Source organism: Perognathus longimembris, chromosome 6 (genome assembly GCF_023159225.1).
Source record: "Perognathus longimembris pacificus isolate PPM17 chromosome 6, ASM2315922v1, whole genome shotgun sequence".
NCBI classification, from domain to species: Eukaryota; Metazoa; Chordata; class Mammalia; order Rodentia; family Heteromyidae; genus Perognathus; species Perognathus longimembris.
Genome location: NC_063166.1, coordinates 15,578,237 through 15,604,090, shown reverse-complemented (window position 1 = coordinate 15,604,090; position 25,854 = coordinate 15,578,237). Strand labels below are relative to the sequence as shown.

At 35.6% G+C, this 25,854-nt stretch overlaps 2 protein-coding genes across 2 annotated transcripts; one reads left to right on the top strand and one right to left on the bottom strand.

The window, feature by feature from the left end:
- Positions 1–9,723: 9,723 nt before the first annotated feature.
- Positions 9,724–10,665, bottom strand: LOC125352205 (olfactory receptor 2G3-like). The gene has a single exon (XM_048347334.1). It carries the CDS (start codon positions 10,663–10,665, stop codon positions 9,724–9,726), a length of 942 nt encoding a protein of 313 aa, XP_048203291.1.
- A 9,701-nt stretch (positions 10,666–20,366) lies between these two features.
- Positions 20,367–21,365, top strand: LOC125353584 (olfactory receptor 10C1-like). The gene has a single exon (XM_048349274.1). It carries the CDS (start codon positions 20,370–20,372, stop codon positions 21,363–21,365), a length of 996 nt encoding a protein of 331 aa, XP_048205231.1. The 5' UTR covers positions 20,367–20,369.
- The last annotated feature ends 4,489 nt before the right edge of the window (positions 21,366–25,854 follow it).

Below are 25,854 nucleotides of genomic sequence, written 5' to 3'. Positions count from 1 at the left end.
CCCTGCTCAGGTGCAAGGAACATACAGAGTCATTGAGAAGAAAACTAAGACAAACATTTGTTGGTAGTATTTTATGTTAAAATTACAGAATAGTGATGATGCCAATGGCTACCTTAGGGATATGTAATAACTACTATGGAAATAGGGTTAGTGTGATAGGCTCGATATTCTACTTTGGTGACTGCTATGTGCATGTGCACATTTGTATGTTTGAATTTTGTGTGTAATCATATGCAAAATACAAATATATATATATATATATATAAAGAGCATATTAAAATAGCCATATATAAAGTTGCCATCATAAAAATTACATTATTCTATGCTGTTTCATTTTGACATTAGATGAATTCAACAAAAGCAATATTTGAAGAAAGCAAATAACAGTAATAAAAGCATATAATGTCTAGATTTTAACTGGGGTTAATTTTGCCTTTCAGACTATTTTCTTATTTGTTAAGATGTTGTCTGCTACAACAACTATATCAGTATTCCACACAAACATTGAGGTGTCATTTCCATTAATCTAAGTTCTTGCATTTCATTTTGAATCCAATTGTCAAAAACCCTTAGAAGCTTCCCATTCTTTTTCATCTGGACCAAATGCCTTCTTATTCTTATCAGTGTGCCACTTGTATATTGTCATCAAAAACAACCATTTTGAACACTGTGTGGTCAGTTCCAAATGTCTTAATTTATTGATATTGCTACTGAATTAGACTATAGGAATATGTATGCTCCTAATGGAATGGATGGTGTTTTCACTGAATAGGAAATACGAGTGAGGAGTTTGCTTTTCCCAAAAGTCTATATTTGGGTAAGGAAAGATGAAATAAATTTAAGACTATTGCCAAATCTACAAATAATTTTGCCTCAATGGCCTCATATGTCACATTCAGTATGATCAATATGCAGATATTTTAAGCTAGAGTGGAAAAAAGTGATGATGATACATGAGGCATTGTGCTATAGCTCAAAATTAAAGATGCTGAGAATGAAAAATCTACATGAAATTAAGATGGGATTCAGTTTTACCTACTCCATGTTCTATCCTAAATTAGGGAGAGAGAGAGAGAGAGAGAGAGAGAGAGAGAGAGAGAGAGAGAGAGAGAGAGAGAGAGAGTCCATCCTGGGATTTGAACTCAGGCCTGGGCACTGTCGTCTCTTGCTCAAGACTTCTTCTCTATCATAATTATTTCTTCCTGTCCATGGGTATGTATACATTTTGTGGAAGGAGAGGTTGGGAGGTAATTTTAGATAATTTCTATCCCACCATCTTGATGTTTACATCTTTTTAAATGCTTGCAATAGATCATGTTAATAGGTAAGAGGGAACCCACTTGTTTGTTGTTTTTTTAGAATCTTCTCTTGAGGTAACTCTGGTTCCATGACAGCTTTCTTGCTTTTGTGGCCTTGTATTCCTCCATGAGATACCTATGTCAGAACCATATTTTGGAATTTTAGCGTTTGAACCTCCCAGTTTCACATGGTTAGTTAACATTCTCTTCAAAAAGTCTCCTCAGAATTTATCGTTATTTCAAAGCTCAATGTGAGGTTTGAAGTTAGACACAACAGTGGTAGAAGAGACTTTCTAGAAGCATCCCAGGTCAAGAAGGAGTAAGCAAATAAATGTATCTTATTTGTTTCTGCTTTTATATTCAAAATAAACTACAATAAATAGTTCTATTTAATTTTTTCAGACCACTACATTCTGGTACTCTTAATATGCCCATCTCTGATTTCCTCTAAAGTATAATTAATCAATCTTGATCGTATTGAATAATTGGTTTATTTACATGATGGTGTTTACATTGCATATGTGAAAATTTCAAAGTGGAAGTGCACATTGGGATTGTTGATGTATCAGAGTATGATTCCACGGATTGCTATACATCTTTGGATATAGGTAGTCCATTTCTACTTTCTGAGGGAAAATGGATTGTGTTTGCTCTTGTTATCATTCTTGATAACTGGGTGGGGGATTCTGAAGACTGGAATTCATATATTATGTTTAAAGTCAAGACTAAGAGAATATCACTTAAGCACTTAGGAGAAGTGTGACCTAAGGGATCTAATTATATATTTGAATGCAGTTACTACTGCTTATGATTTCATATCCTATGGGATTTTTGTCACTTTGCATTTTAACTTCTCCCAATACTATTTGACACTATTAAAAAGTTTCAACTGGATTTCATGGCAGCTCATTCAGTAAAATTACATTTAAAGATATTCCTTATTTTAGGCAATGACAATAAAATCAATGTTTAGAATGAAAGTGAATCAGCTAACACCTAACCCTGTGTTTTCTTTTAGTTTCATGTGTCAGGAAGTTATCAGTGTGGCACTAATGAGTCACTTAGTAATGAAGGACTGGTTAATGTTTGGAGCTAGTACTTAATGACCTTTCAATGCAGTGTATAGTCAACTTATTAACAGGACAAAATAAAAGAATTTTCAATAACATAAGAAATGAAATAAGGTTTTTTATCTCTTTTAATAAATTTTCTTTAAGTAGTTGTACAAAGGGATTACCATTCACCATGTACCAGTTTGTAAGTACAGTGCATCTTGATAGGCATCACCTCCTTTCATCATTCTCCCCTATCCTTCACAAACCACGCCCTCCTTTCTCTCTCTACTCTTATTCAATATAGTGATTGACTTCCGAGCCCATGCAATAAAGCAAGAGAAAGAAATGAAAATAAAAGTCAAATCACTGCATTTTCCATCCTATACTTAAAAAATAATAGGGTAACTCTTAAATTTAAAACAATACTTTAAAAATGTCACCATATACAAAATCAACATGCAAAAACCAGTCTATATACCAATAATGAACCTATTAAGAAAATAATCAAAGGAAATAACCTCAATCACAACAACCTCAAAATTATCAAGAAATAAATTTAACTAAGATGGTGAGAGGTTTCTATAGTGAAAATGATATAACTAAATAATGGCATTTAACAAGACACTACAGAAAGACCTCCTAGTTCCTGAATTGGCAGAATTAATGCAAAGTGGCTATCTTTCCAAATGTGATATATAAACTGCAATAAAATCCTCACCAGAGTTTCAATGACATTCTTTACAGAAACATAACTGTCAAACCTAATGGCTAAAGCAACCCTGAAATAAAAGAAAATACTGGAGATTTCACTGTATCTGACTTCAAACCACATTGGCAATCCATAGCAACAAAACAGGATGATATTGGTGCAAAAGTAGATATGTTAAGCAATGAAATGATGACAGTACCTAGAGATAAGTTTGCATAGCACAGTATCTAATATCCCATAAAAGTTCCCAAAAAATACTTACATCAGGTGGTATGAAGGTGTAAAATGAATCAACGGAAATATGGTTAGATTCAAGAAAGAACTCACACAGTGTAATTCCTTAGAAAGACAAAGTCAAAATTCAGCTAAATAAAACACAAGGAAGTGAGTACTGAAAGGGTTATGGTGTGATCCAGGGGAAAGGAGTGGACAATGAGGAGAAGAAAAGAGGGAGAAAGCAGTCAGAAATCCAATGTTTATCCTACAAAATCAAGAAGAGTAAGGGAGGGATGGGTGAGAATGTTGAAAAGGATGACATTGATCAAAATGTATTGTATTCATAAACTGCTTTGTTAAATAGTCGCTCTTTGTACAACTATTTAAAGAAAAATTTAAGTTAAGAGGAAAAATGGTACTTGGAAACTTGATGTCTTCATGTAAAAGACTAAAATCACATGCTTGTCTCTCTCTATAGAAATGAATTCCAATTTTTATTTGAATGGAAATTGGAAAATTCTTCTGGACCACAATGTGAACTTTGGAAACACTAAGAAAAAAATACAGTTTAGAAAAAATTTAAACATAGATACAGGCAAAGAAATAGCAGTAAGAATTGAGGTGTAGGAATGCATCAAATAAAAAAGAACTTCGGTAAATCAAAGGAAGCAATTACTAGAAAGAACAGATATTCTACAGAATGAGAGAACAATCTTTCCCAACCATTCCTCTGACTAAGCCTTAGTATCCACAATTATTTAAAGTGCTCAAACTTAAATGGAATAAAGCAAATAATCCAGTTGTTCAGAGAACAAATAATTTGAGCAGGTATTTTTCTTCTTTATGATTATCTTCCAATAGTTGCACAATGGGGAAGGTTAATTTACCATGTTTATTTATGCATACAATGCATCTTGATCAGTGTCATCCCTCTTATCATTCTCCTCCCACACTCCCATCTGTCTTATCTCTCCCACATGATTGTTCAAGCTTCTTACTTCCATTTTCATAGATATACACAGAGTGTTGCACAATGGGGAAAGTTAATTTACCATGTTTATTAATGCATACAATGCATCTTGATCAGTGTCATCCCTCTTATCATTCTCCTCCCACACTCCCATCTGTCTTATCTCTCCCACATGATTGTTCAAGCTTCTTACTTCCATTTTCATAGATGTACACAGAGTGTTATGACTTGAACAGGCAGCTTTTAAAAGAAGAGGCCTAAATGACTAATAAGTATACCATTAGTTACAAAAGAAAGTCAAATGGAAACAATAATGAGACTCTCTCACATCAGCCAGAATGGCTATTAAGAAGAAATAAATAAGTGATGGCAAGGCTGTTGGAGAAAGCGGATCCTTACGGACTGTAAGATACTATAGCCGCTATAGAAATAAGTAGGGAAGTGCCTCAAAAAGTCTAATTACCATATGATCTTGCTATAACATAGTTGGATATTTATTGGAAGGAATGCCAACATACAAGTAGAGGTACTTTAAACACTTATCACAGTATGATTTGTAATAGCCAAGGAAAGTGTCAGCCTATTTGCCCATTAAGAGATGGATGGAAGTCAGATGGAAGCTCACATCTGTAATCCTAGATACTCAAGAGGCTGAGATCTGAGAATTTTGGTCCAAAGCCAGCCTGGATAGGAAAGTTTATGATACTCTTATGTTCAATAAACCAGCAAAAGGCAGAAAGTAGAGGTGTGGTTCAAGTGGTAGAGCATCATCCTTGAATGAAAAACTTAAGAGACAGTGACTAGGACCAGAGTTCAAGCCTCTTTACCAAAACAACAAAGGGAAAGAAAAGAAAGACAAATGGATAAAAACAATGTGGTATATGTATGCCAAGGAGTATTATCACTTTACATTATGTGTATGTATGAGGGTTTAGAACTATTGAATTTTTTGTTTTTAAAATTTTATTGTAAAGGTGATGTACAGAAGGGTTACAGTTACATAAGAAATTGATTACACTTCTTGTCAAACATTGTTACCACTCCTCCCCTTGTTTGAGTTATTGAATTCTTAAGTCTTGCCCCTGGTTGTCTTGCCATTGGTAGCAAAAACTATTTCATGGTCATTATATAGCCTAAGGGCCAGCCACTCCCCAACCCTGTGTAAACAGCGTTTTCTCCCCCAAAACACTGTTGATTTTGCAATAAATTATCTTAGAGAATTTAGAAATTACTTAAGTAATAAAATGGATGAGTTCTCATTAACCAAAGAGTCATAGTTTTATGTACATTGCTTTTAATCTGAAAAGAATGGCTGGCAATTTAGGGGAACTACAAATTCACTTTATAACAGTTAAAACTACAGACTCACTTTATAACACTTTATAACTTCACATCAACTTTGCTGACTTGACCCTAAAAATGTTTCAGTGAGGGTTTTTAAAAATTATACTAGTTAAGCGGCATGAATAGTTTTTTTTTTTTTTTTAAATTCATAGAAACTTCTTTGTTGGGGTATTTAGCCTCCCACGGTCTCCTGTCCTGCGGGAGAGACAGGAAAACACACCCCACCTGGACGAGCCAAGAAGAGGAAAAAAGGGCAGACAGACTGCCACCCCAGCCCCCCTTTCATCGGGGGACAAACAGACAGTCCAGGAACCAGTCAGCGCTACTCACTTTAATGGCGGAAATGAGCCTCTTTTTAAACGGGTCAGAGGGCAGCAGAAGGGGAGGGGTAGAAACCCCGCTTAATGATACAAGGCATCTGGGGCCGGCATGCCCCACACTTCTTTCCAAGAGTAATTTGATTAAGCATCCAGCTCTCAACTATGTCTTTTTCCATTAAAGAAAAAACAAACTTTACTCTTAAAGAAAACAAGGGAGACACTTTCTAATTATTAATATATTTACTCAAGAGAACAAATTGTCTAAATAAAATTTTGAAAAGAAGAATATAATTAAGAGTTGAAATAATTTCTAGTTGAGCCCGGTGGCCCACCTGTATTTCCAGATTTGCACAAGGAAGGTACAAGAAGATTGTAAGTTCAAGGCCAACCTGAGCAAAGTTAAGAGGCCTTATCTCAAAATCAAAATAAGGACAAAAGCAGTTATTTGTAGCGCACTTATTAGGCAAGTGCAAGGCCCTATATTATGTCTATGTATCAAAAAATCATTAATAATCTCAGATGAAGAGATAATTATTTTTATTATGTGCTTTTTCATGCTTATCTATGCATATGTTTTTGTAATATTAGACGAACAATTCCCCTTTTACATTGTGCCTTAGTCATGAACTAAAATGTTATAAGGATTATATGCAAGTTTAAAATTCATTTTATTGACTATACAATAAATATGGCATTATTTTCTCTTGAAGACATGAAAGAACCACACATTCAAACTGAAATGGACCAACAGCCCCTAAAGTGATGTGTGAAAATTCAGCTTGAGTTTAATGAGTTTAACAGATATTACAGACAGGTGACTGACAACCAAGAACGGCACAAATCACCCAAGTCACTGAAGTTGCCATCACCTCACCTGCTGAAATACTTTACTTGGTGCTGACTCTATAGCAAAAAAAGCTAGTCTTTGTTCGCCACCTAGTGTCAATTCGGCAGAAGTGGCTATAGGCTCACATCACAAAAGAGAAGCAACAATAGACTGGGGAAATCATACTATGCAAAGTCTATCCTTATCCTTATTAGAACCTCTGCTGATCTCCATGAAGTGTTTGAGCACAGCGAGTAAGGCTTGATTTGCTACATTATGACACATAGGACAGTGAATGGTTGGATTGTGCAAGATTAGACTTACTCTATCTTAAATTCACAGGATTCAACTCATGAAACTACTCAATTGATAAGCAAAGGACATGAAAAGATGCTCACAATTCTCAGTGCTGGAACATTAAGATTACTTATCCAATATTTCAACAGTATGTGAATTATATATATATATCTTATTATGTAAGTATGTATGTGCATTTGAGTTTACACACACATATATAGTTATGTACATATACATATATAAGTATTTATAGGCATTTGATTATATATGAAAAATTTGTAGATAAAATATTTATTTTTTCAAATAATAAAAATATTTTATTCATTTTGTTTCTTGATGATTCTTAAGCAATTTTTAATCATTTAATATTTTGCTTTTATTTAGGAACAACTCTCCTTATAAGCTTAATGAGATTTTGAAATAGCTTAGTCTCAGGATTGTGATTATCTAGAAATTATACTTCCTCCTAGAATTTGTGCTTTTAATTTACTGTTACCATTCCATCATTGTTCTTTTTATTGTTACTGTAGAGTTGGTATACAGAAGGGTTACAGTACAGTTTCATAAATCAGGTAATGAGTAATGAGTGTAATTCTTTTTGAACTATATCTCCCCTTCTGTTGCTTTCTCCCAGTCATTCTTGTTCTTTCCATGCTGCCATCTTGCTTTGCCTAATGCACATTTTTATCTTCCAGTTTAGAAAACAGGGACTTTAAATATAAGCATGTAACTAACTGGAGAAGGCAGACTTTATATTTACCTAATAATATCCAATTGTATGAATAAGTTGCTAAGTGAATGTTTAATTATTCACACACCACAAGTTTATCTATTAATTACTACATACAGTAATTATTTTTAAGGGATTTTGACTGCGACAGACTAAGATTCTGAGACTTAGTCTGAGTCTGCCTTTTGCTAACTATATAACAGTAACTTGCAACACAAGTTCTTTAGCTTTTCTGAAATTCAGTGCCCTTGTGTATAATCTGGATATGATTAGTGAATTTGTGAGGCTTAAACAAATAAGCACAAAAAGGACAAATATGATGCATTCTCATTCATATGTAAAATATGAATATCTGACCCTCAAATATACCTTTACACTTTCACTAGAAAACCTAAACTAAAACTGACTGAGGATTCTTAGTGTTGGCAAGAACATTGGCAGATAGCTGGGCATTTTAGTATTCTTAACTGGTTAATTAATTTATTATTTCAGTAATAGTAAGATAAAAACTAAATGTACAAAATTGGGATAAATGTGTCATCAAGATACAAATTTTGACTAATTGTATTTATGCAAAAACATCATAATGATACAATCACGTTATCATTCAATCAGTTTGTCACTAAATAAATTACCATGCTTAAGGTTTAGGGGATAATAAAATTATGTAAATAGTTGTAAGAAACACATTTTTTTTCTGACCTAATTTGTCCATCTTGAAATGTCAAAAATGTTTTTGTTGTTGTCCACCATGAAACAAAACTGTCTTACAAGTTCAGAAAGAACCTGAATTTCACATCATTTAGTCATTTAAGCATTTTAGCAACCAAACCATAGAAGGCTGAATAGGAGAGAAAACAGTCAGTTCCATGCTAAGACTCCCTTTTAGTACACAATTTTATAAAAGCTAAAATATTTATGAGCATGGCATATAAAGATCATCTTTGATATACAGTCTTTTTCCACAGACACAAAGTTTTTTGTGATTGGTCAATGAGGCCAAAAGGAAGAGAGTGCTTATCTTTACAATTAGAGACACATATTGATGTGAAAAAAAAAAGCCCAGAGAAGATTCCCTGATATATCAGAAAGACAAACCACATAATCCTACATGCTCTGAAAAAAAGCTTTATAATTCCTAGACACTCGAATTTTCAGGTATATTAATAAACAGGCACAAGCAACTGCATACACAAAGTCCCAAAAGAATTAGTTAGATTTCTTGCCAATTTTACCCAGCAAGGACTGGATTCCTATGATCTTCTTGACAGAAATTATCTAATAATCTAAATGCCATAGATTAAAACTCAAAACCTACTATCATTTGGCTATGATGGATAATCAAAATGTTACTGAAAAACCTACATTGGCAAAGAATCAAACATAGAACAGAGAAAGCCAAAGAGTCCCATAATGGAACTTCCCAGTGCAGCTGGGGAAGGGACGGAAACAGGAGTACAGTGTAGACAACCTGCATTTTCATATGTTTTTGGGCCAAGGATCCAGATGAGGAATATATTGTTATGCTGACAGCCATAAATTGTTAAAGATGAACTCAACCACATCTAGCTATTTAGCAGCACATGGTTTATTTTGTGCAAAAGAGATAGACCAATAGAGATATTTGGGCTAATAAAACAGAGCCAGAGTTTTATAAGAAAAATGAATAGAAAAGGAAATCATTAGAGGGTTTTGAAGCAAGCCTTGTTTGTTGGCAAACTTATTGTCTGGCAGATAGCAAAGATGTTGATCTAGATAGTATATAACTTTGAATGCTCTGACCAGAAAAATGAAAGGAATTAATTTCAGTTGTTTATAGATTCTGCCCCCAAAAGTTGTGAGTTGAGTTATTCAACACAAATCTCATGCCAGGCTGTTGTAAGAAATACCCTCCTTGCCTTCATCACCATCTCCATCTTGGTCGAGCTCTATCTGCATCTTTACTTCAGGAGAATTTCTCACTCTCCTGTGTTCTTGTCTTTCCTCACCAGCCTCCTTAAAGCTCCTTTTACATCTTTGTTTCTCAGGGTGTAAATGAGAGGGTTTAGAGTGGGGGTGACCACCGTGTACAAAAGCGTGATGAACTTCCCTTGGCTGTGAGCATAGGAGCTGTTAGGCTGGATGTAGACAGCTGTAATGGTGCCGTAGAAAAGGGATACAACGATGAGGTGGGATCCGCAAGTTCCAAGAGCTTTGCGCCAGGCTTCAGCGGACCTGATCCTCATCACTGCTTGAGCGATGCACCCATAGGAGACCAGGATAAGTGTCAGGGGAAGGAGGAGCAGCACCAGGGAAGCCATGAAGAGCTGGACCTCATTGGCATGAATATCCACGCAGGCCAACTTGATCATGGCAGGAACTTCGCAGATGAAATGATAAATTCGATGGTTTCCACAACGAGGCAGGCGAAGGGTGATGGTCCCTTGAATCAGCGTGTTGCCCATTCCACTCAGCCAGGCTACTCCTGCAAGAGACTTGCAAAGTCGAGGGTGCATTACTGTGGCATAATGAAGTGGTCGGCAAACAGCAGCATACCGATCAAACGCCATGACAGCTAGGAGAACACATTCCGTGGACCCCAGCGCCAGAGACACATAGAGTTGAACAGCGCAGCCAATGGGAGAAATTGTCTTGGATGGACCATGGAGGTTCCAGAGCAGCTGGGGAACAATACTGGTGGTGAAGAAGAGGTCAACAAAGGAGAGATTGGTAAGAAAATAGTACATGGGTGTGTGGAGCATGGGATCCAGGCAGGAGACAAGGATGATTGCTGTGTTGCCTACCAGTGTCAGGAGGTAAGAGATCAACACGGCCACGAACAGGATCTTCTCAAGTCGTGGGTGATCAGAGAAGCCCACCAGGACGAAATCGCCGCCTAAACTCCCATTAATCATATTCATCACTCTACTCCTGAAAAAAGAGGAAGAAAAGTACAAAAATGTAGGCATTATTGGAATGCAATCAGGATTGAATATACAACCGAGAGACGTTAACCGTAAAGATGAAGAATCAGTGCATGTTATGTATGGGGAGAAGAAAGAGACAGAGACAGAATCCAATGGACAAAGACAGATTTATTTGGTCTCAAGAGGAACGAAAAGTAATCAGAGCTCCAGACAACTGTCAAAAGATATGCTGAAATATAAAAAGAAGGACCAATAAAAGATCAATATTTATTGATCAGTTATTGCAGTTATCTTTTTTTTTTCTGGAAATCTTTTTATTTCCTCAACAGCATCTATAGGAAAAGCAGATGTACTATCAAATCAGCGAACATCTTTGTAGCTACTTAAGTGCAAATAATAAAAGTAACAAAAGTAGATGTATGTTTGAAAATGTCAATACTTTAGTACTTTCTCTGATATATGCATTTGTCAATATCATGCGAACTAGGGTGAACTATCCAACCTTCATGTTTTAATTACCTATTTGATACCATCTTATTAGTGTTCTATTCATATTTTTCACATAATATAAAAATTGACTATCTGTAGTATTTTAACAGAACCCGCTGAGAGTAACAGTAATTCTTGTAAGTTGAAACAAAATTTATGTTTGCAAAAATAATTTTTAGAGCTGTTAATTTTATTTTAGTAAAAGTAAAATATTTCAAATTTTGTTTTTTCCTAAGGTTATGTGTAGAGGATAAACTGCATTTTTTCTTTCATAACTTCATATTATATAGTAGTGAATGGCAAATCCATTTAATTCCTTCTTTTTTATTTTATTTAAAAATAATTTTATTATCTTTAAGTAGTTGCACAAAGGAGTCACCAATTCAACAAAGCAATACAACGCATATTGGTTCCTTCTTAATTCAAAGAATTTCTTCTCAATTTTAAAGAATTTTTTATTCAATTTTATTAGAGTAATTTACTTGCTAAGGCAATCCGATTTTCATTTCCTAACATTACTGAATTCTATACTAAAGGAATATTTCTAATTGATGTCCTAGATAGGAAAACATTCTAAGTAGTCTTCCATCTTTTGGCTTTTAGTCTTGCCCATTTCTTGCTCATATGTAGTCATTAGAATCATTCAAAAATAAGATATTTATCAATATATTTTTATTTCAATAAAATAGATCATTTTTTTGCAATTTTTGTGTCTTAACACTGCAAATTAACCAACTCTGTTTTTAAACTCAAGGCTTAAATTTACCTCCTTTCTGTTTGTAGAATTATCAACCACCATTTGTAATTTCTTTCAACCAAATCAAATTTCTAAGTCCTTTTTCAAACTATTTGCTGATTCTATGTTTCTTTATGTTAATTACCCATATCAAATTTTACTCACCTGTTAATATTGACTTTTTTTTTTTTTGGTCAGTCCTGGGCCTTGGACTCAGGGCCTGAGCACTGTCCCTGGCTTCTTCTCGCTCAAGGCTAGCACTCTGCCACGTGAGCCACAGCGCCGCTTCTGGCCATTTTTTCTGTATATGTGGTGCTGGGGAATCGAACCTAGGGCCTCGTGTATCCGAGGCAGGCACTCTTGCCACTAGGCTATATCCCCAGCCCCTAATATTGACTTTTTAATGAACATCTTCAAAAGAAGTACTGTGCTCCACTCCAGCAGAAACTTCTTTTCTGAAAAGTAGAGTTTTCTTTAACTCTGTCAATTTATATAAGGAGCTATTTAATTAAACATGTCAAGTGACCTAAAATGAAAAGGGAACTCCTTATTGACAATGATATTTCTTTTAAATGTCTGTTTTTAAGTGCTTCTTCTTATAGTAAGCATGCAAGCCTGTTTTGGAACAGGTTAGATAATAAAGGCATATTTTATAATGAGCTGGTGCCATTATTAGTTCTCTTCTGCTATATTTTCCCTATTGCCTGTCTTACTCTCTGAAGTTGTATTTTAACCATATTTTAAATGTATAGCACTATACCATGCATATAATAGTGCTCCTATTTCAAAGGATACATGTGTTTACCTATCCATTATTTATGGAATTTTTCATTTGTTTGTTTGTTTTTGCTAGTCCTGGTGCTTGAACTCAGGGCCTGAGCACTGCCCCTGGCTTCTTTTTGCTCAAGGCTTGCACTCTACCACTTGAGCCACAGCACCACTTCTGGCTTTTTCTATATATGTGGTGCTGAGGAATCGAACCCAGGGCTTCATTTATACAAGGCGAGCACTCTACCCCTAGGCCATATTACCAGCCCCTATCTCTCCATTATTTAGCCAAGGAATTTCAATTTTCTTAGAAACTATCAGATCAGGTTTAATGCTTTGAAATAGACTTAACAGAAAGGCTACGGAGCTTTCTCAAGTTAACTACTATACATTTATATCTGCAAGTTTTCCTTCCTAAGCAGTCAAAATGTCCATATGTAATTCAGTGTAATACCATTCAATCATTAATCCCTAGAAATATTGAGCCTATGAGTGTCATAATTTACAATACCCCACTTCTTTAAATGCATATATTGTAATATAAGCAAATTCTTTTTTAGTTTTCTACGTAGATTGGTTTAGAATTAGTGAACAAAAACAATTACTATATATACATATACACAAGCATAACTTCTGCCCAGTTACATGTACAAATGCAAAGGTATAACTGCATCGGAAAGATATTGTCTTCAGCATCACATCAAACCACATAATTTGAAAGAATCTTTAAAAACCAATAGTCAATAGGATATTGCACAAAATTTCCTGAAACTACTTGTTTTTCCTGTTTTTGTATTCTCCTGTTGATAAATGTACCCCCTCAAAAAGTTAAGAGAACTAGAAAAGTAATTTATTTCAAATACAATTCTTTTATAATATAAACAGTAAAGGTCAACTTAATATGTTATTTAATAATAAAACATTTCATAAAAAGCAGGAATAAAAACAGATTAGTTATTGGCTGGATGGTTTGAAAAAGGCTGACATAAATACTCAAAGAAAAAAATTATATTTTCTCTATAGGGATGTTACAATGAATGTAGATGGGGAAGAAAAAAAGACATAATCATTTCATTTTTACCTCTACAAACTTTGTTTCTTCATATTAGTTCTGTAAGGCAAGAAGATACTTATTTATGGAGTCTTAAAATAATGAAATTTTTTTGGTAACAAGAAATGATGATATGTGGCCTAGACTGGCACTCAGGGAACACTATATTCCTCATAGGGCAATTAATACCAGCACAAGAGTGACCAAGAGCAGCGGTCTCCTAGGGAAAGAGCACAGAAAGAAATGCTTTCCAACACTTACAGCTTTGGCCTGAAAAGTTATCAGGCCCTCAACTCACACTCTGCAATAAAATCTTGAAGAAAATGAAAATAAAGTTCTCACCTTCAGCGAGATGCATGTACAAGGTTGTGATTCCCATGGAATTGTCACCTCATTTACCTCCACGGTTAAAGAACCACTGTGTAATCAGGGCATAATTATCAAGACCTCTTAAAAATACATTTGCATATGTCATATACCAAGTTAGCCACTAAGAGAGACTTTTAAGTGTAGATTCTGTTTCAAGGAAATGAAAGTGAATCATTTGGTAGTAATGCATTTGTCTTGTCACTATTTCTTAAACTTTGTAAAAGGTTCGCTGATCAAATAAAGTTTTGAGACGCTCACATACAAAGTTCTTCAAACCTGACAAAATATATTGGGACTTCTCAGAAATTCAGATAATGCAAAGGCTAGGCCTGCTCACATCAAATTTCTTCCAAAATAGCTTCTAATATGCTAAAACTCCTAATCTTTTAGTTACATAACATTTTGTTCAGTAATTTAACAATGTGTGTGAGTAGGCTGTTAGGGTAAATGTTAAGAGACCTTGTCACTGAAATAGGCAATTGAGAACTAAAAGGGCATCTGCCCTTTCTAGACTCAGTTCATCATGTGTCATTATACCTAGAAACAACTAGAAACAGATAAATATTATAAAACTGATGTATAGGTGACAATTTGATACAAAACAAAGGCATTACAATATTGAGACAGTTTTGAGTGACCTATCTCTTTGGGAGGGAATCAGCACAGGAGTTAAGCATTGTTAGGGCTTGATGAAGGACTAATAAATTGCTGCTAATCTTGATAAGGTGTCATTGTAAGGACCCCTTTAAAGCTTAATTTTCTTTTAAATAAGCTAAGATATTGGAGATTGAGCCAAAGTAACTGCCTGATTGACAGCTGTTGGACCCTTGCTAATGCTCCATTTGCCTAGGATGAAGAACAATCAGCCAACCCAGATATCCCTCAGTAGATGAATGGATCAAGAAAGTGTGGTATATATACACAGTGGAATTTTATGCTTCTATCAGAAAGTTTGACATTGCCCCACTCATTAAGAAATAGAAAGACTTAGAAAAAAATCATACTAAGTGAAGTGAGCCAGACCCAAAGAAACATAAACTCTATATTTTCCCTCATTGGTAATAATTAATATATGTCTAGTATAGTCCTAGCAGAGGATCGCAATAGCTCAGTGACTATGCATATATGATCATATAAGACTATGCTAAGCGAAATGAACTCCAAGATATGGAAACAAGTGGTTTTTCATTGTTATTTTTAACATACTATCTGAAATTATTTCTTTTTTGTTTTGTTTGTTTTTCCTATGGTTTAGCCTCTGCTGTCACTGTATTTGATTTTGGTGTATACATTTATCTTAATTAGGGAAGGGAAAGGGAACATCAAAATGGTGAGACAAAGGATAAAAGGAGAACCAATGCAACAGTGATACAAGACAATATGTTGGAAATTAACTGTACAATCTGGGGGTGGGGATTTGAGGAGGGAAGGTGGGAGAAAAATGAGGGAGGAGATAAGTTTGATAAGAAATGTACTCACTACATTACATATGTAACTGCACCCCTCTGTACATCAACTTGACAATAAAATTAAATTTCAACAAAAGAAAATAAGAAGAGCATAGAATACTTTTTCTCTCTGTATCAGGCCAGTTTTACCCTGAAAGTCAAACTAAACAAAAACATATCATGAGAAGGAAACTTTAAAACAAGACACCCTATAGCATAGACTGAAAAAAGATTCTAGGGAATGCAACCAGTAGAATATTAAAATATTTAAACACCATAAGTAATCCATATTTACCTTGGGAAGGTAAGTGTAGTTTAAACCATCAGAAAAGTAACGTAATATACCACATTAGAAAAGACAAAAAAACTTCCTAATTATTTTCGTTGAGTTATTTCCTAAAATCTAAAATATTTTCACAAAGAAAAGCTTAGTGGAAGACAACAAAATAAAGATACGGAGGATTTCCATTTAATTAATAGATCCAGATAAAAGACTTTTCCACCTCAAAGGGATTCTGAACAAGCTGAGAAATGTAAGCACCTCAGCTTAGCAAGTAAAGGATGGGTGGCCCGTGGCTCCACCCTTTCAGACTCTTTTGCTTGACGATCATGGCAGAAGCCACCATTTCATCATATGCATGCGATCAAGTCCTAACTCAGGAGAACTATCACCCAAGAATAGAATCCAGACTGTGAAACATGTGCCTTATGTGGAATTTCAGAGTTAAAGAGGCTGTAAAAAGGAGGATCTCCTAGTCAAATGATGCTTTGATCTTTCCTCTTCTTTCTCTTTTATATCATTAAAATGCATATATCCCATTACTAGTCTTTCTTTATTATAATAAACACACAGAAACCTTTTTGTGGTCATTGCTTGTTTTACTGTACTACTTACATCATACATACAGCCCTTTTTTGTTGTTGTTTTACTTACCTCAAACTATGTTCCTCCTTCCTACACCTGGTTCACAGTTGTTTACTACAATTGTGTACATCTGTGCCTGGCTTATTTATGAGCTCTCACTAGCTATTTGTAGGAGCTGATCATACACCATGAACCTGCCAGCCTCTGCTGCCTAAGCAGGTGTGATTGCAGATATGTTTGATCCAGCAGTAAGTGCACCTTATCCTGTTCTTTGGCTATCCTTGCAAATACTTCTAACTCTCAGTACTTAATACTCTTAGCAATAAGTAGGTGCTTTGTCAGTCTTCTTTGTTATTGGATGATTAGGCACAGTAGTCCTACTTTATTTGTGGACTTATTTAATGTGGTTTTGATAAACTTTCATTAAAATATACACTTAATTAAAAAAAATTCTAACGTGCACACACAGCTCAACTGATGTGAAGAAGTTTTCAGTTTCATGGTGTTATCAGTGGTGATTCAGTTATTGTAACTATTTCCACATCCTTAACTTTGTAAAAATATTTACTTCCCACCAAGCAAATGGTGCCCAAAAGCACAGTAAATACCAATCCTTCCAATTCTACAAGGGGCTTGGAGGGTGCTTAATTTAACTTACAAAGTAAGAATTTTAATTTTGTTGGAAGTTGGTACACATTTGGTCACTGTGGGTAGTATTATTGGAAAAATGAACTGGGCATCCACAGTACACTACTAAATTATATGTCCTGAGCAGTTAGTTTTTCCTCTACTGTTTTTGCCTCCAAACCATACATCCCGGGTATCCAAGGATCTACTATAATTTATTAATTTAAGTCATTCATAATAATCAGAACACATATTAGTTTCATCAGTATGTTATGAATAAACTTTTCTTACATAGTTTTCAAAACTATTTCCAATGACTATTTAAATAAAACCTACTATTTAATTTTTTTTTCTTTTTTCTTTTTTTGATATTGGGGATCAAACCCAGGACGTTGCACTTGCTAGGCAAGTGCTTTGCCACTGAGCTACAGCCAGCCCACTATTTAAAGTTTTATGTTAATAGGTTGCAATGGTTAAAGAATTGATGGTGAACAATCAAGAAAACCAACAACAACAAATGTTAGATACAATGGAACTCTATTACACTGTTGGTGGGAATATAAGTGTGTTCAACCACTTTGGAAAGAAGTGTGGAGGTTCCTCAAAAACCAAACATGGAGCTTCCCCATGACCCAACAATTCCACTCCTAGGCATTTATCCAACAGACACAAACAAGTCTAAAGTAAAGCATTCAGCACAGCCATGCTCTTTGCAGCACTATTCACCATAACCAAGATGTGGAATCAGCCCAGATGCCCTTCAGTGGAGATGAGTGGATCAAGAACAGATGGTATATATACACAATGGAATTTTACTCACCTATTAGAAAGAATGATATTGTACTGTTCATAAGGAAATAGACTTTGAAAAAAATTATATTAAGGGAAGTGGGCCAGACCTAGAGAAGCACAGGTTGCAGGATTTCTCTCATATTCTTATAAATCTATAAGTGAGCATATTGGACAGTATGCAAGTAACTACAAATGAATTAACAGAAGTATTACTTTAGCCTATGGAGAGCTCAACTAGTATAATCTTACTTGGTCAAACCCCAACAAAACAAGTAGCAGGAAATGATGATATGCAAGAGGCGGGATGGGGCCAAGAGGAGAGGAATAGATGAATGAAGTGAGGAGGAGGGAAGAATGAAGGTGATAATTCATTGTATATACCACAAAATTAAGAAAAGTAAGTGGAAAGGTGGGCTGAAGGAGGGTGAGAATGTTGAAGGCAGTGACACTCACCAAGATACATTATATTCATAAACTGCTTTGTTAAATGGCACCTCCTTTGTACAACTACTTGAAGACAGTAATAAAATTAAAAAAGAATTGATGGCAATAGTATAATTTCACTACAGTGCATATCACGCTGAATGTACAGCCTATGGTAGTCATTCCCATTAATATGTCATTTGTCACATTCAACTGTTGATGTTTCACATTTGCTTCTTAAGCTTCTCTAATAGTAGCCTTTGCCTTCAAACAGAGATTCATGTCCAGAACAACTCTCCAGGGGTAGAATAAAAAAAATCTTCCCGACACTCTCCAGTGAGAAGAAATTATCTAAGTCCCTTGGGGAAAGGTTAAGGATTTGGAAGACAGAGAGAATTGCAGTGTAATATACTTATATACCATTGTTTCTCAGTAAGGAGGCAATCTGACCTGTATTATTCTGTGATCAGTATAGCTTTGTAATCTCTCTGTCTCTTTCTGTCTCTCTGTCTCCCTCTGTGTGTCTTTCTCTGTCTCTGCTGTGTGTGTGTGTGTGTGTGTGTGTGTGTTTGTGTGGGTGCGTGCGCAGCTGGAGGTATTTCCAAAAGAGCTGATTCTCTCTTATGAGATACACAATCTTCTTGTGATCATGCATGAGCCCTGACTTCAAAAAAGACAAAGACTTCTCATTGTACAATCCTAGAGATGATGGGGGGAGACTTGAATTTCTGATGCCATGAAGAGAAGGTACAGAGAAAAATTAGGAAGTGGTTCGTCCAAAGCACTAACCATCTTCTTCGTCCCATCATGTTGAGATTAAAGGTATGTGTCACAGCTGGTATCTTAGAAATAGAAGGAGACGGAGACTTAATATATGAAAATGGATGGCAGATGAGACTCAAAAGTATTTTCTAGTTTTTGTCCTCATGTGCATTAGTAATTATTCCCTTTCCCAAAGAAGATAGGTATTTCCTCAGATCCCAGGTCCCATTTGAGGAAATAAAGCTGAAAATTTATCTACATGAATTATTTCATAGCAAATTAATTATAGTTTACTGTTGGGTAGCATAGATGCCCACATTGTCCAGCACATGTAAAACTAGCCAAATGATTAACCAAATTCTGCTGGGCTATTTTAAAGTGTATCTCAGCTAAATATTACATCTTGAAGAACTGACACTTAGGAAACTAGAAACTAATGGGTAATGCTCTCAAAAAACTTTTCATCATTGAAATTGTGCCTATTAAAAACTTTTAGAAATAATGATCACATAATAATTAATATTTATTTTTTGTGCCAAACACTACACTGAGGGTTTATTTTCTCTATATGATTCATCATTCTTTATGATCAGATCATTGAAAATAGAAACTTATTTTACCCTGTTTCAAAACATTCTTCAGGTTGACATTTTTTCATATTTTAGTATATTCTTCATCTATCTTATTTTATTTTTGTGTATTCTCCCAATGGACTTTTGCCACCCCTAGTTGCTTACCTATTGAGCTGTCTTTGTATGTTCAACTTACAAAATAGCTTTTCTTTCTGCCTAGGGATTGTCCCTGATTCTTCTTCCTTAACCCTGACATAAGTCAGCTATACTCTCCATTTACTATTTAATGATCATTTAAATCACAAAATTATATAAAATATATAAATTGCTCTAGTACAACTCTTGGGAAGAGAGACGTTCTGTTCATTGGAGAATCCCAATACATACAAGGGTAAGTGTAAATTTTTCTGGGCTCAAGGACTGTTGAAGAAATGCTGAGAGAAACAAAATAAGGAGCAAAGGAAATGGAGAGAAATGATCAGGTACGAGAAACTCTTTCACGGCAAGTATTTGGTAACTAATGTCAGGAAAGAAGAATGGAGGTAAAACAAACTTGGGTTTTCTTTTCCCATTTTGTGACTAGGAAAAAAGTACGATTTTGAAACATCGGTGAATATACAAAACATATACTGTGACTTGATGTAAAAATATGAGGATAAGTGGTGATTTCTGAGCTTTGTGAAGTTTGGAAATGATAGAAATTCCCCTCTTTGATTTAATTAAGGGACTAAAAGGAGCAAATTTTCCTCAAGTGAGAAAACACTTCAGATGACTTTGCTCTTCTCTTTTCCAGGAGATGAGCCTCAATTGCTCCCTGTGGCAGGAAAACAGCTTGTCTGTCAAACGTTTCACCTTTGCCAAGTTCTCCGAGGTCTCTGAACAGTGTTTCCTGCTGTTCACCCTGGTCCTCCTCATGTTCCTAGCATCCTTGACAGGCAATGCTCTCATAGCGCTTGCCATCCGCACCAACCCAGCGCTCCACACCCCCATGTACTTCTTCCTGGCCAACCTGTCTCTCCTGGAGATTGGCTACACGTGCTCTGTCATTCCCAAGATGCTGCAGAGCCTCGTGAGTGAGGCCCGGGGAATCTCTCGGGAGGGCTGCGCAACACAGATGTTCTTCTTTACCTTCTTCGGTATCAGCGAGTGCTGCCTTTTGGCGGCCATGGCTTTTGACCGCTACATGGCCATCTGCTCTCCACTCCACTATGCCACAAGGATGAGTCGTGGGGTATGCGCCCACTTGGCGCTGGTTTCTTGGGGAATGGGATGCATAGTAGGCTTGGGCCAGACCAATTACATTTTCTCCTTGGACTTCTGTGGCCCCTGTGAGATTGACCATTTCTTCTGTGATCTCCCACCAATCCTGGCGCTGGCCTGTGGAGACACATCCCACAATGAAGCTGCTGTCTTTGTGGCGGCAGTCCTTTGCATATCTAGCCCATTCGTGATGATCCTTGCTTCCTATGCTAGGATTCTGGCTGCAGTGCTGGTCATGCCCTCTCCTGAGGGCCGCCATAAAGCTCTCTCCACCTGTTCCTCCCACCTACTTGTAGTAACCCTCTTCTATGGTTCAGCATCAGTCACCTACTTGAGGCCCAAGGCTAGCCACTCACCGGGAACAGATAAACTCCTAGCCCTCTTCTACACAGTGGTGACATCCATGCTGAACCCCATCATCTACAGTTTGCGGAACAAGGAAGTGAAGGCAGCCCTTCAGAGAACTCTGGTCAAGAAACGAGTTTTAAAGTCCCAAACCCTTTCATTTCATAACTGCAAAATACTAAAATGAATGTTGCTGCATTTCTTCTCAAACTTCTATGAAATGTTTTTTAATTTTTTTTCTTATTTATTGTCAAAGTGATGTACAGAGAGTTTACAGTTTCATACGTTAGGCCTTGGGCACATTTCTTGTACTGTTGTTTTTTTTTAAAGAAAGAAATAACATTGGAATATATAAACTGAAGAAGAAAATGTGGGTATCATTCAACATATAGAAATCATTTGTAAGATTTCTGTGAAATGTGAAGAATTGTCCCAGGTATATATTTATCAGCAAATATGGATACTATCCAACAACTTGCTCTTAAAGGAAATGAGAATTTTTTAAACCTAAACATCAAAACCTAGATTGCTTTGTTTTGGATTCGATCTAGTTTCAGGGGGTGACATGTTAACATTTGTTCTATGAGGCATTAATAATTATTTGTACAAGAGTACCATTATAAAAACCACTGGAAACTGTGGGTTCTACCATTTCTCAAGTGTATGTCATTATTTGGGATTCACTGAGAGTTCTGCTATTAAATGGTGGTACTGATGCTCCCTAATGCATCTGCATGTCCACACAAATGAATGATGGATCAGTATTCAGTCCCTGCTATTGGTCTCCAGAACCTGGAATGGCAGGATTGTATTCAGTTCAATAGTAATGAATTAGCACTGTGAGACTCAGGTAGTCCTGGACTTAAAAGTTAGTAGTGTATATCAGTTGAGAAAGTTGAGAAAGGGAATTTACCACTGTTCTAACTCTGAGGGCTAATTTCTATATCAAACTATAAAATCACTATGCCTGATTAATTTCCTCAAATTATCTTTCAACAAGTGGTAACGGGCTCATTTGTAAATCATGTAATGGACTTAATCTTCCCTGCTATTTGTATAAATAAAATTTTAATGAGAAATACCCACTCAACTATATATTCTATATGACTATTTTCATACTTTGAATAAACCAGAGTTTCCCATTTCAGAGAAATTACAGAGATTGTTTGGGCCACAATGCCAAAAGTGTCCAATATGTGCTCTATTATAGAAAATACTTGCTGACCCATTACATGTTAAGAGTAGCATGAAACATGTAGGTAGGTCATGTTTCAGTACCTAAAGGATTAATGAAAGACATCATGACCAATGGATGTAATTCATGAAACTTGTATTTTGTTTTGAATGAAACAAATGAACAATTTTAAGTCAGATAAAATATGTTGCTAGATAATATGGAGAATATTGTTAATTTTGTCTTTAAATTGAGTATAACTTCATTGATACTATTCTGACAGTTCTTTGCTTTTAATAATAAAATTTTGTGGCAGTGAATAGATGAAACAATTGGCAAGATATTGATAATAATTCATGTTGACATCTATTATTCGGTTATTGCTTCTCTATGTTTAGAATGATGTTATAAATGTATTAAGAAAAAAGATTGCTGATTTCTTAGCTTGCTTTCATTTTGATATATCAAATGGTCTATAATTTTAATCTTATATATATAATTATTATCTTTACATAGTTGTAGAAAGAAGTTGTCATTCAACAAAGCCGTTGATGAACAAAATGTATCGTGCTCTTAAGTATACCCCTTTAAGTGCATTCATATTTGATTTATTATTCAATATATAGACAACTTTTTTAAGTGTTCTGTGTATGCTCAAAAATTATGTACATCTTTGGTGATGTCCATGTTGCCTTTAGGCTAGGTAATTTTTGTTAATTGTGCTTTTCCTATTGGCATTTGTTTATTCATTGTATTTACAGGAATAATTACAAATTACTCAATTATGACTATGGACTTATCAATCTATTTTTGTGCTTGCCATATTTTGGTTTGCCTTTTAAAATAATATTTTGGGAAACTCATTAATTCAGAGTTAGTGTGAATTCCTAATTGACAAAAACTTTTATCTTAAGGAATTGGCTCTCCCTGCTCCTAATAACAGTTTTCATCTAATATTTGAATTGTATAATTGTAAGATGACTGTGTCAGTTATGTTTGGTATAACATTCATGTGTGGTCTTTTTTAATCCTTTTGATATAGACAGTATTTGTCTTGTTAGCTTTCAATCTACCCTGAAAATACTTGTGTTTTTATTTAAGATAGCAGGCCACTTTCATTGATATTATTACTGCTATATTGGGGCTGACAATCTAGTGTTTATCATTCATCCTTCCATTTTTGAATTCATATTTGGTTAAAAATTGTTGGGGCTGGGGATATAGCCTAGTGGCAAGAGTGCCTGCCTCGGATACACCAGGCCCTAGGTTCGATTCCCCAGCACCACATATACAGAAAACGGCCAGAAGTGGCGCTGTGGCTCAAGTGGCAGAGTGCTAGCCTTGAGCGGGAAGAAGCCAGGGACAGTGCTCAGGCCCTGAGTCCAAGGCCCAGGACTGGCCAAAAAAAAAAAAACAAAAAAAAAATTGTTTTATTATTACATTTTGCCATTTTCTTATAGGAACTTTTTATTTAATAGACACTGATTTCTTTCTAGTCTTCCTCAAATGAAAAGAGAAAAGTATAAAAAGTATCTACAGTAGGTTTCTTTTCTTTTCTTCTCTTTTTTCGGTCATAGGGCTTAAACTCAGGGTCTGGACACTGTCCCTGAGTTCAAGGCTAGAGCTCCTACCACTCTGAGCCACAGCTTCATTTCTGGTTTTCTAATTGTTTTCATGGAGATAAGAGTCTCACAGACTTTTCTCCCCAGGCTGGTTTTGAACTGCAATCCTCAGGACTTAGCCTCCTGAGTAGCTATGACTGCTTTGTTTGTGGATTTAATATGTATAGTTTTGACCAAGTATGGTTAAAAATAATGCATTAAAATCAAAATAAATTCAAAAGTAAGAAGCTTAAGTTCCCACATGTGCATTGCACAGCCTTGTGCTTTCATTGGTTGTGTTTAAATCATTGGTTTTTCTACTTGGTATTTTCCTAATTTTTCCTAATCAGAACAGAGAAAATGTTTCTCCCAACAAGCAAATGGTGTGCCAAACAAGGCAAATGCCAGTCTTTCCAAACCTAACAGAGGGCTTATTTTATGCTGTATTCAACTGAAAAAATGAACATTTAAGATATGTTGGAAGGTGGCACAGCTTTACTGGTTGTAGGTGGTGTTGATAGAAAAATAAATCAAGCATCCACTGAATCCTATGAGTCTTGTGCATTCCCAGCTTTTCCCAGATCCAGAAAATCTACTATAATTTATTTATGTAAATTTTGTATAATAATCAGAATAAATATTAATTTTATACATACATTATAAGTAAAAATTGCTTATGTAGTTCTCAAAATTATTTTTGGTAATTGCTTAAATAAAAGGGACTCATTGGACAATTAAAATTAATAGTTGACATAGGTTAATTTGTTGTTGGAAGGGAAAAACTGGGAGAGAGCTAGGGAAGGGGAGACATGGTTCAAAAAGAATTGTACTCATAACCTAACTCACGGACCTGACCACGCCTCTGTATATCACCTCTACAATCACAATAAAATATATTAAAATAATTTGCTTTCAGAGTATAATTTACCATAATTTGTACCATACTATATACACATTCTATGATAATGATTTCCACTAATATGCCATTAGATTCACTGTTCATTTTCTTCCCATTTACATTTACTTTTCTGGCTTCTCCAGGTTTGGCATTCTCCTCCAAAGAGAGATAGAACTGTCCAGAATGACTCTCAAGAGGGAGACTCGAACTGCTTCCTGACACTCTCCAGGGAGAAGAAATTACATGTCCCTCGGGGAAAGTGAAACAATAAGGAAAGACAGAGAATTGCAGTGAGATATACTTATATGCCATTGTTTCTCAGTAGAGAAGAAAGCTCAAATACACTACCATATGATCAGTATAGATTTGTAGGTCTCTTTCTCCTTCTTCCCCTTTGTCTCTCCATTTTGGTGTGTGTGTGTGTGTGTGTGTGTGTGTGTGTGTGTGTGTGTGTTTCTGAAGCTGAAGATATTGTCAGGAGAGACATGATTCTCTCTTGTGAAGTATACCATCTTCACACATGATTCTTGATTACAAGAAAGACTTCTCACTACAGTCTTAGAGATGAGGCAAAGGAGGCTTACCTCCTCTGAGCTGTGGGCTGTCATGAGGCGAGGGTGCAGAAAATATCAGGGAGTGGCTCATCTGAAACAGTAACCTTCTTCTTCTCCTCCACTTCAAAGGTCAAGATTAAAGGTATGTGTCATGGCAGATATCTTATCATGGCTTTAGCAGACAGCAACTTAACATGTGAAAATGGATAGCTGACGGTCCTCAAAGCATTTTCCTATTCTTGCAGTTATTTTTAATTCATTATTGTCTCCTCCAAAAATAGACAAATAGCCTCAGATGTTCAGTTCCCATTTCAGATAGAAGCTGAGAATTGCTTTACACAAATTATTTCACAGGAAAATTATATATAGTTTATGGTTGGGGGACAGAGATGCCCCCTTTTAAACCAAATTCAACCAGACTATTTCAAAGCACCCCTCAGCTAAATATT